The sequence below is a fragment of the Dipodomys ordii genome, unplaced genomic scaffold (genome assembly GCF_000151885.1).
Source record: "Dipodomys ordii isolate 6190 unplaced genomic scaffold, Dord_2.0 Scaffold60, whole genome shotgun sequence".
NCBI lineage: Eukaryota > Metazoa > Chordata > Mammalia > Rodentia > Heteromyidae > Dipodomys > Dipodomys ordii.
In genome coordinates this window covers 1519819-1532071 of record NW_012267276.1, presented here as the reverse complement: position 1 = coordinate 1532071, position 12253 = coordinate 1519819, and the positions used below count along the sequence as shown (strand labels likewise).

At 34.3% G+C, this 12253-nt stretch overlaps 1 protein-coding gene across 3 annotated transcripts in view; it reads left to right on the top strand.

Moving 5' to 3' along the window:
* Nucleotides 1-12253, top strand: part of Tbc1d5 (TBC1 domain family, member 5) — a 424595-nt gene that overhangs the window by 355329 nt on the left and 57013 nt on the right. For all 3 annotated transcript variants that reach the window (XM_013022145.1, XM_013022143.1, XM_013022144.1), the window contains exon 15: nt 9335-9420. In XM_013022145.1, the coding sequence (XP_012877599.1) occupies nt 9335-9420 (86 nt within the window). The remainder of the gene's footprint in view (nt 1-9334; nt 9421-12253) is intronic.

The following is a 12253-nucleotide window of genomic DNA, read 5'->3' as shown; positions in this document are numbered from 1 at the left end:
TTTTGTATCATATTACTTTGAGGTTGTAGTGATGATTAGGAAAGTATATCTTATTATTTGTGCATTAATATGAAAATATATATCATACCAAATTTCACCAATGTAATTGAATTTCCCAATTCAATGGTTTTTATAATGTTATATTCTTTGTTTTATTAATTTTAAAATATTCTGAATAAGTCGGGCACCAGTGGCTCACATCTGTAATCCTAGCTACTCATGAGGCTGAGATCTGAGGATTGCAGTTCAAAGCCAGCCCAGGCAGGAAAATCTGTGAGACTCTTTATCTCCAATTAACCACCAGGAAACTGGAAGTGGTGCTGTGGCTCAAGTGGTAGAGCGCTAGCCTTGAACTGAAGAACTCAGGGACAGTGCCCAGGTCCAGAAGTTCAAGCTCCCCAACTGACAAAAAAAAATCTGAAAAAGATACCAGAGTCTTCCCAAGGAAACAACATTCTTTGGCAATATATGTATTGTAAGTGGTTTGCAATTGGTGCACTGGTTATTACTAACATTTGAGGGGTCTTTGGTTCTAAAAATCTGAGCTATATCAAAAAGATGATTGATTAAAAAAATACAACACTATTAGCTATCAGAGAAATTCATATTAGAGACCAGTATTCTTTGTTTTATAATGACACAAGTCTACAGTAAAACAACCAAGAAATGCAGAAGTCCATCTACAGGAACTCAGTGATGTTCTCTGTGATCTAACGACACACTTCCTTCCATAGAAAGTAAGCTCACTCAAGAAAATAAAACTTAAATGCTTGCTTATCTATATTTCATTCTTCCTTTACCTAGATATTTCAAGATTTAATCTTACTACTTCAATGTTACACTAAAAAGCAACACAAAATATAGTGTAAGCAAATACCCTTAGTAGTAGTAGATTTTATAATAAATGAACTTACAAGCCCAAAATGTTTCATCATTGAAATTAGTCCAAGTATTACACTAAAAGTGTAGCTGTGCAAGTTTCTTTTTCCTAGGCCTCACTGTGCAGAGCCTTAGCTTTTATTGCCTTGATAGTTAAAAAAATATATATAAAGAAAGGGAAGAGAATGGGGAAGAGAAGATGGGCCCAAAATTCCTCAAACTGGGATTCTCAGTTCCTAGAGTCACAGAGTAATTCTTGACGCTCTGGAAATCCTAAATCCATTTTGAAATCGTTTCTATTTTGATAACAATTTCAATGTGATGATGCTTAGAATGGAGAGAGGGAAGAAAATATTGTCAGGAATGCACAAATGGTTTTCAGTTCCTTTAAACTATTGAAGTAAGTCCCAGCCCCTCCTTGGACACAAAAGGAAAGAAAATTGTGAAGAGTTGGTGCTGACCAACTACCTAAAAGGAATATGTTGTGGCCCAATAAGGGTACCAAAAAAAAATGTAAATCTAACTCCCTACTATAGCAAATTAGGGTAGGGTGGAGGAATATGTTATTCTGGCAACTTCCTGAATGCTAAATTCAAGAATGTCAATACATTAGAAGAAAGAAAAAATTATTTCTCTTTTGGTGTCTATGTATCTTGCATAGCTAGAGTTGAACATAATGCACAGGTGATGAAAATGCTTCTCTGCCTCCTGAGATCTCGTCCTGCCAGGTATAGATGGGGATGTCTCATTAGGGAGTTGGTCTTATTCTGGGTGTAAGATGAGACTGGCATGGGTTCAGAGGTTTTGTCTATGTCTTTACCCAACTAACAATATTTTGCTTCCTTTTTTCTTTCTTTTTTTTTGGGGGGGGGGGTCTGGTCATGGGCCTGAACTCTGGGCCTGGGCGCTGTCCCTCAGCTCTTCAGCTCAAGGCTAGCGCTCTACCACTTGAGCCACAGTGCCACTTCCGGCTTTTTGCTTTTTGCTTATGTGGTGTTGAGGAATCGAACCCAGGGCCTCAGGCATGCAAGGCAAGCGCTCTACCACTGAGCCACCTTCCCAGGCCCCTTCCTTTTTTCTAACTTCTAAATTTTCTTTTTTAAAGTTTTACTCTATTTGCACAAATGATAATTATCTAATTTTTCTGTCAGTTTCTCTGAGGTTTTTAATACTTGATATTTATAATATGTATTTCTTTTTTGTAATTTTCTTGTAAAGATTCTGTACAAAGGGTTTACAGATACATGAGTAAGGCAATGAGTACGTTCCTTTTTTATGTTTTTTATTGTGAAAATACTGTACAGGGGGGTTACAGTTACATGAGCAAGGTAATGAGTACATTTCTTATCAAGCATTGTTGCCTCCTCCTTTGTTTTTCCCCTACCATCCCTTCCCTCCCACTTCCACAACTACATTCCCCCCACCACCTAAATTGCAAAGATCATTGTTCAACTGTGTCTTGTACATCTCATTGTTACAATGGGTCAACCTGTAATGAGTACATTTCTACATTTCTTGTTGAGCATTGTTACCCTTCCTTTCTTTTTCTAGGAAATATTAGTATATACGAATTATGATATACTAATATCCTGAGATCATTTTGATACTGGCACTGAAATAATACTTTAATTTACAACCAGGTTAAAAGATATTATGCATACATTTCAGATTTCAAAATACTGTTTTAACATTTGGTTTTATTTTTCTAAATATTATGGTTTGTAAGTTTATTTTATTAAAGATACTTGAAATTATCTCTTGGTATAGGTTGTTTTTTGTTTTCAAGAACAATAACATTGGCTTATCACTCAATATACTGTTATGTTTAAATATTTTACTGACATTTTGCTACTATAGTAAGATGAGTATTGTCCTCAATCACAAGTAGTAGAAGAAAATCAACTCTTGGATAAATGGCAAAGAAGGAAGTAAGATACAAAGTCTGGATTTGATAGTAGTATTCACAGTATACTGCTTATTATTTGTGTGTATGTGTTTTAAACAGAATTTTGTTATCATATACTACTATAGGATTGTAATATCTGTCTTTCTGATCCACTGTCTCACTGTGTCTGCATTTAGTGAAAAAGGAAGCATGTGGCAATAAGACACAGAAATAGGGAGACCTTTGTAAACCCTCTAGCAATCAATGAATATCAGACCACAAATTTCTCCAGCTTTAATTACAGGCAAAAGAAAAGACAAAATTAGCATTTTAATATAGAAATATCTTAGGCTTTAGGAGAATTATGATAAATCTAATGTTGTCTAGTGAACCAAAGAGGGGATATTACAACAAACTGTCTCCTTAGGAATATTTGTTTAAATAAAGGCAACCATACTTCATCCTTACCATTTTTGGATAATTATCACTATTTCAGGCTGTTCTTTGTTCCAGGTTTAAAATACCTTTAGTTTAAAAAAAAAAGTAATTGGCAGTGTTTGTTTTTTTGTAAAACTACAAGAAGAGAAAAACTCTGTTTGCTTGGCACTGACAAGATAATTATTTTAGGGAGAGTTTTGCTCTGCAGCTTCAGTTCACTCGTGCCATGGCATTTCTGCACTTGGATGCATTTAGGTTATCTCATTTCAGTTAGAGCGTATTAAACTAACTCCTCTTCCATGGCTGAGGCTTGCCCACCTGTCTCCCCTAAAACACCTGCAACATATGTTTATATAACCCTGTAATGCTTTGCCTTTGGGGTCCTCAGAAATTCCCCCAGAGCTTTTTGCTTATAAACAGCTGAGCAATTCGTTTTTCTAATGATGGTTGCTTTTCCCCCAGCATTGAGGCAATAACATATTCACTAAAATAAGGGTCTCATTTTTCATCAAAGGGAAAAACATTCAACATTATTTTTACAGTGCTGTTTCTCCTTCTGAGCCTTAGTTTTTCCTCACTTCTAACCTGGCATGCTATTTTAAAAAAAGAATTAAGGGTTGGTAGAACGATATTAGGAAAAAGAAAACCAATTCGTTTGACAATTATTTTCTTCATGCCAGGTACTTATTATGCTGCAATGCAAAGAATTTTTCTATTGAAAGCTACAGTAACTTTGTCAGTATAATTTAATGTAAAAAATCATGCCAATAAGCTATAAAAATAATAATTTGGATATATTATAGGAAACCACTTGAATTATTATAATCTTATAAGTTAGCAATCAAATACTGCATTAATACCATAGCATGATTTTACATCTTTTTTAAACTTATGATGTATGTGCTTTTAGTCAGAAAAGTAAGACAAGATACAGAGCTTCCTAAATATGTTTTTTTGCAATAAGAAAAAATGTATCATGTTTGGCAAAATCTATTCTAAATTTATATATGACTGACTGTCAGAAATGTAAAATGTCACTTTCCCTGCTTCTTTAATATAGTGCATGGACTTTAGGTTATCAAACTGTCATATCTGGTCCCCAAGCCAAGCCAGGGCTGTTGTTCTTCAGTGCTCAGTCATGTGGGGTTTCATAGCTTTCTTCTCACTGAGTTTTTCATCACGTGCCTGGCACTGTGCTGTGCACCTGACTTTCATTGTGTCATTTAATCCTTGCTTTCAAAAGTTTTTCAGGTGATCAAAGTTGAGCTAGAAGTTTAACTACCCATAGTTGCTCAGCTGACGTGGAGTAGAGCAGTAGTCCAGGGCCGAACCCTTTACCAACTTAATCCCCTGCATAAACCCCTTGCATCCTGTGTCTCTAAAACAGATTAGTGATATTCTGTCTCTAGTGGTTCTGTTCTCAACACATAACTCTTAACTCTACATTAACTCAAATTGATACATTAATATAATAGAGCCGGTATCATTGGAATTGCTTTTCCTTTGCTCTTTTCACTCCTCTTTGTATGTACCAATCATATGAAAAATCCTCCTTTGAACCATCCTTCTGTGTAAAGGAAGATGAGTAATTTAGACTTTTCTTTCTTGAGTCTGTGCATGATGACTTAAAAGGAGATATCATCTTTCTGTGAGGAAAAAGAGGGTATCAATCCAGAAAACACTGTTTGTAATGACCTGTTTTATGAGTTTGATTTCACCAGACTCAGAACAAGGACAGTGGTCAATGTACCATCTTGTAGTTAATTGTATTTGCAGCATCTTGTAGGTAGTTATCCTTTGAGAATCTGAATTTCAATTTTTTATACTACCATAACAAAGTGAACTTAAAATTTTGATATGTGGCTATGTGGGGGGGGGGGTTGAGAAAGAGGAGTGATATAGCTGATCTCGAGATTGCCATCACAAAATATGGTAGAGAAGCTATTCACCATTCAAAGTCTGACTCGTTGTGGGATAAAATGTTTGGCCTCAGAAGAAGCTGATTTACTAACAGTAAGAGATTAGAGAATTTCAATTTTACCTCTTAAATCAATTGTTACCATTGAGGCTACTACTAAACTGTTTTGTGATCAACAAAAACATTGGAAGGTCCTTTGCACACACTGCACTGGGTTTTGTTTTAGTTTGTTTTCTTTGTAGTTTAAAGACTCATTCCTACCATTACTAACTTGGTTTCCTTAAGTCACTTTGTCCAGAAGACTTTACGATCATTCCAAAAAAACCCAGCTTATCTATGCTATGGGTAGTATTTTCAGCATTCTTTTTTTTTTTGGTCCAGTCATGGGGCCTGAACTCTGGGCTTGGGTGCTGTCCCTCAGCTCTTCAGCTCAAGGCTAGCGCTCTGCCACTTGAGCCATAGCGCCACTTCCAGCGTTTTTCTTTTTGCTTATGTGGTGCTGAGGAATCGAACCCAGGGCCTCAGGCATGCAAGGCAAGTGCTCTACCACTGAGCTACCTTCCCAGCCCTTCAGCATTCTTTTTTAGTGGTATAAAATAAATTACTGAGAAATCTTTAAAAAGAGCCTCAATAACTTCAACAAAGAACTGAATGATTATTTGGAACTTAAATAGCTGGAATTTTTATAGATTTCAGGTCCAGGATAAACTGAATTTGTGATTTCTGCATCCTTCCTAGGGTCATAAAATATAACTAATATTCTTCCATGTACAGGCCAATATGAATTCCATAAGATAGGATTCTGATTTTGCTATCTTTCTTCCCAAATAATTCATGAAAACAAAAACTTTTAGTTCTTTTTAATGAACATAGGTTTGGTGATGTTTTAACAGTTAGAAATCCTGACTATGTGAAAATGGGTTTAAAAGTATCACTTTAACTAGTTTTATGCAATGAGAAATTACAGCTATTGTGGATTCCAGTCCTCTTCACATTCAGAGTTTTACACATGTATAATTCTAGTAACTAATATTTTAATAGAAAATTCCAGTTCTTTAAAGATATTTTTAAAGATTTATTATATTTCTGTAGTTTTTCTTGCAAAAACTCCTTTCTTTTAATTGTGAAAATACCGTACAGAGGGGTTACAATTACATGGTCAAGGTAATGAGTGCATTTCTTATCAAGCATTGTTGCCTCCTCCTTTGTTTCCCCTTACCATCCCTTCCCATCACCCCTCCCCACCCACCCCCACTACCCTGCACCAAAAGTTCCTTTAAAATAAGAAAAAACAAGAATCTCTTTACTTTTAAGATATTTCAATTTCTTCAAGTTAGAATTCAGTTCATTTCTAATACTATCCTTTTATGAAAAGGGTTGTTTTTATTTTGGTACATAGTCTTAGTTGTATAACCAATTACTTAATCTGTTTTTTGTTGTTGTTTGAATAAGACATTATTCTAAAATTTCTTGACTTTTAAAAGCTTTTCCAAAGAGGTTTAAGTAGCAATTAACTAAAAGGAACAACTACTCATAAATTTGAAGCCATCAGTAATGATACCTAATTTTGAAGTAGCCATACCATTTTAAAAGATTCATTTACATATGTTGATTTTTATGGATATGCATGTCATATGTGTGGTTCTGTGTTGCCCAGTACAGTAACCACAAACCACATGTGGCATTTGAAGTATGCCTCATCTAAATAGAGATGTTCCATAAATACACACTGGATTTCAAAGACCATTGCAAAAGAACATAAAGAATATAAATGTCTCACTCATAATCCTAGTTGATTCAGGAGGCTGAGATAAGTTTGAAGCCTGCTAGACAGATTAATCCAAGAGACTCTTACCTCTACTTAACTAATAAAAAACTGAAAATGAAGGGATGGCGCAAGGAAAAAACCCAAGGAGAAAGCCTTGAGTTCAAGCCCCAGTATAGCGTGCACACACACACACACACACACACACACACACACACACAATCATTACTTGTATAGGGTATTCATTTTTACATGTTAAACTTATCATTTTAAATACCTAAGTGAAATACTACTTTTAAGTTCATGTTACCTTTTTTTCCTTTTTATTAAAATAGCAACTAGAAAAAATTTTAATTATAGGTAAAATTTGCATTTGTAACCCACATATTTTTTGAATAGGACTGGTCTAGGTTACCTTTTCACTGTTTGCTTTAGAAATAATATTTTAATAGAAAACTCCACTGAAAAACTTGGAGTAACTCTGATTTTATTTTCTTAGTATTTCATATGCTGCATTTAACACCAACATCATCTTTTGATTCTTTTCTTTGCTGTTATTTCCAGTGGTGTTTTACTTTAAAATCTCTTTCCTTTTGATATCAGTAAGTAAGGAATTTAAATAGGTTTCAGTGAAAACAATACAAGAGCCTTATTCGTATGTTCAAGTCAGATCATTATTCCAAACAATATCTTTAAGTGCTTACCTAGATCTATACTTCATGTCTTGAATTGCTTGTCATTTATTTATAAATGTGTTTCAAGAAACTGCTCCATTGGATCCCTTCTTTCATTATTGTTTTTGAAAAAGTAACAGTCTTTTAGTAGTTTGTTGGAAGTCTCAAGAAAAGCCCTTTATATCAGCAAAAATAAAATATATTTCCAGAATCAGTACAGAATTAGTTATAATTAGTCCTGTGGAAGTTAATTTTTACAAATTTTTGTTCTATTTTATTTTCCCATTATACTTGAGTCCAGGTTGTCAGCATTACCATGAGGAAACCTATGTAATTCCTAGAGAGAAAAAAGTTGTACTGTTAGACTTAATAGTATGGTAGTCATGGAAGCATCAGTTATCTTCATCAAGGCAATTCAGATTTGATTATTATAGTACTGTGTTGAATACCAAACCAGTGGAGTAGAATCTGGAGCTAAATCAAGGGACTGTCATTTTTGTCAGATGATTGGAGCTGGCTTGGAAGAGATATGAAAGGGTTGCTCTGTGTAAATATTCTCTTTTCAGCAGAAAAAGAAAAGGTCCATCATGGCTATTAAGATGCAGCTTGTTAGCTTGATGAATTTCAAACTATTTAACCTTAGCAATTATACCCCAACCTCATGCCTGCCTGTAACTACAGCAGTGCTTTGGGATTTTCCAAGAATCGATACTTTAGCATATTAGTAATTTTCTATTAAGATAAAATATACCCTGTTTCTACATAGATCTCTCAAAGGACAGTGCATGAAATACATGCTTGGGTAACTGGAAGAAGTCTATTGTTAGAAGTTTCTCAAACTTTCTTATGGCAAATGTGTGTAGCTTAACATTTTAGAGATTATGGTATTTAATTATGCTGTAAATATGTTAAGGTTTTGCAGACGTATATTTAATTTTTATTTGCCTCTGAAGGGCTTGATACATTTATATAATTAATAGTAAATAATGAATAAATACAAATAAATAATAGCTAAACAGTAGCTACATACTTAAGAAGACAAACCCCACCTAATGATTCAAGGACATTTCTATAATATTATAAGTAATACTAAATGCCAGAAAGCAGTGTTATTGCTACTTTTATGAAAATGTTCAAAGACCCATTTGCATTGGTAAATTTGATGATCATACTCCTAATACTTCTACTCACTGGTATATTCTAAGCACTGGTTCAACCCAAATGAAACTAGAGGCATAGAAATTACTAACTTGGGAAAGAATTGTTGAAGTAACTCATTCACTTTGGGAGAAGGACTCAGAGTGCCATCTAGTGGATATTTGTAGCATTCTGTTCATCAAAAACCAAGGATGGTTTTTACTCTTCCTCCAAAATGTTGCTTCCTGAACACTTTGTCTCTCAGCCAGCCTTTTATGATATTTATGCTTATGGTATATTTCAAGTAATTCTAAATTTTTCTTATAATTTATCTCATTTTGTAAAATAATATTTGAAAGTGACCAAGGTCATCAAAAATAAAGCTAATGACACAAATAAGTCTGAACTACAACACAGGTTAGAATAAAATACCTGAAAACAATTTCCGTTTTAATCAGAACTGAGATCAATTAAGGAAGAACCTAAACAAAAAAAGCAAAATCCAAGTATGCCACTTGTTAAACTTCATTATTATATATATTATTTTATGAAGGAATATAAATGGTAACCTTTTCATTTTGTGTTGATAGATAATTTAAATAGATTATGCCTTTTAATGTATTGCTTTCTTTCTTCAGAGAAACCCGAGGCCAGTGACTTACCAATTCCGTCCCAATTTGGATTATTACAAAGCACGAGGAGCAGATCTTATGAATAAAAGCCGGTAAATCTTTTTTGATGGTAGTTGTCAATCACAGGCATAGTCTCAGAGGTTATCAAAATAATTGTACACACTTTCTGAAAATTATTTTCCAGACTTTAGAATGTTGGTGGCTAATGTGCATAATGAATCATCATTTCACAAATTATCTAAGGTTTTTGAAGGCATAAGAAAATGATATACTTTGATGTCAGTGGTGAGATAACAAATGAAATAGATGGAAGAGTACTTTTTCTATTTTGAAATTAGGCAACTTCATTTTTCTAAGCCTAATAAATCTAAATAGATTGTGCCTGCTTGGTATAATCTTTTTCTAGATCCTTGCTGTGATTGAAAAGAGGCAGTTTTGTAATATATTTTTAAGTTATTTCTGTAACAAAATTAAAATTGGGTTTCCCAACTGTCTTTAGAACTACACAATAAATTTATAAATGCATCTGTGTATGCATTTGTGATTGCATACACAGAAATTTTAAGGGTCACCGTAGGAATAAAAAACCATTAAAAATCGTACTTTTTAAAGAAATTAACATTGGCATAAAGGGTTGATGAACAGTTTTGTTCTTTCATAATACTATACCCAGTTGTCTCAAGAGTTAACACGTCTAACCAGAACCATTTCAAATTAGAATGTAATTTCAAAGTTTATACTGGCAGACTAAAATGTTGTATTGGTAAATGCTGCCAAGTTGTCCGAATTTTCTTCCTTAAACATTTTGTCTTTATGCTAGCTTTCCTTCTGTAGAATTCCTGCAACTTCAATATACATTTGTCTCTGTGTGTGTATATATGTAAGTATGTAAACACATGTGCACTCTGCTATTTAATGGATACTTAAAATTGCTGCCATATAGTTAAAATCTAGGAGTGTCCGAAGTTCACAACAAACTGGCTAATTTTTAAACTTAAAATTTGAATCCTATTACAATAATAAAACCAATGTCATGTTATTACAAAATTACCCAATCTTGATTGAAATGTTTCTCCCATATTTTGATGTGCTCTGTAACTATGAGACCAGTTCAGTAGTCCATGAGACTTCTTTGAAGTTTTATTCTGTCTGTTCATTTCATCTGAGTCTTGTTTCACAGATAAAAAAGCTATTACCCACTCATTAATTTACTTCAACAAAATTTTATTGAGTGTCAAACTGATTATATTAGGCCCTGGAGATGCCCAGTGAACCAATCATATACAAATTCCTACCCTCAAGAATCTTACATTCTGTTCCCTTGTGTTCTCCCTCCTTTGTCACATATTTAGTTTGGGTTGTTTAAAAGTACAAAGCATTTTAGTTTTGTTTAGTTTGGTTTGGTTTGGTTTTGACTATGTAAGATCTTCTTTTTAAAAATTTGTTTTATATATTTTATTGTAAAGATACTGTACAGAGGGTTACAGTTACATGAGTAAAGTAATTAATCCATTTCCTATCGAGCATTGTTATCCCCTCCTTTGATTTGCCCCTACCATCCCCTTCCTCCCCAACTCCTCCCTGCCCCCCAAAGTTGTAAAGTTCGTTTTCAACATAGTGTCTTGGACATCTCATTGTTGCAATGGGTCTTCCTGTATCTTTATTTCAGCATTTTGTTATTTCCCTTCCCCTCTCCAAATTAGAAAAATGTATATACAAGATGCAGGGCACCAGAATCAAATACAGGGGTTTTACCAGGGGAGGAGAACATACAAAAAAAATCACATAGTACGTTATAAGTTTTTAATGTACTTATATAAGTTCTTTCTAGCTGTAATCTGCCTCCTCTCCATCTGCATCAGATTATGTTTCATGAAAACAGCCCGACCATGTTATAGCACCTCCACTTAAGCCCCTCCAAAGGCTTCTGTTGCCATTTACCATCCAGTCCTCTTAAGACCCTCCTCTGTGTTTTTGATATTATCTCCTACTCTCCCCTTCTCTCTAATCCTATGCCACCACTGGCCCTGTTTCTTGCACATTTGGGGGCCTCTGTACTTAACTGTTCCCTCTGTGAAGCACTACTCCTATGCCCTTCCTGATACAGAGCTCTGTCCCCTGATCAGAAGGGCCAGACTTTACTGACCTCCCTGTCTTCTCCTTTGTCATTATCCTACTGTCTTCATGGCATTCATCTCCAACTGATGTTACAACAGCACTCTGTGTACCCATCATGTTTCTCCCAACTTTCCCACTAAAATTTAAGACCTGGGATCAGATACTTGTCCTTTCACCACTTCATGGCACCTAACAATGCCCATTATAGGAAAGATACTTTAAAAAATATTCATTTTATGTATCGTTAAAATTTGTCAACATCTTCCCTAAAGGAAATGCATTATACCCTTTTGTGTTCTTATTTTATTCTAAGTAAGGCTTGATTTTCCCATATTTTTTTCTGCAAAAATCTTGGTTCTGTTTAGTATATTTCCTTATAAGTAAAATGGAATTTACACAAAATGTCCTTTGATGATTGAAAGGTAGTGTTTTACCATCTCCTTTGCAATTGCAAAGCTTAAAACCAAAATTGATCCAAACTAAATGTACTTTATGAAATAGAAGACATCACAAGTCAATGTACAAACAGCTAGTGAATAGCACCAAGAAAATCACCTTATAGATATATTAGAAACAATAGCAAGAAAGATAAAACCATTTGTGTCCTTATCTTGGGGTTCATTTCACCTAACATCATCTTATCTGACCTTTTCTGCTTGTCTCAAACATATACTAGTTATTGCAAATAAGGGAAACCATGGGACCTATGTTTCTTTGGGCCTGGCTTACTTCACTTCATATAATTTTTTCCAAGTCTTTCCATTTCCTAACAAATGGGGCAATGTCATTCTTTCTGATGGAGACATA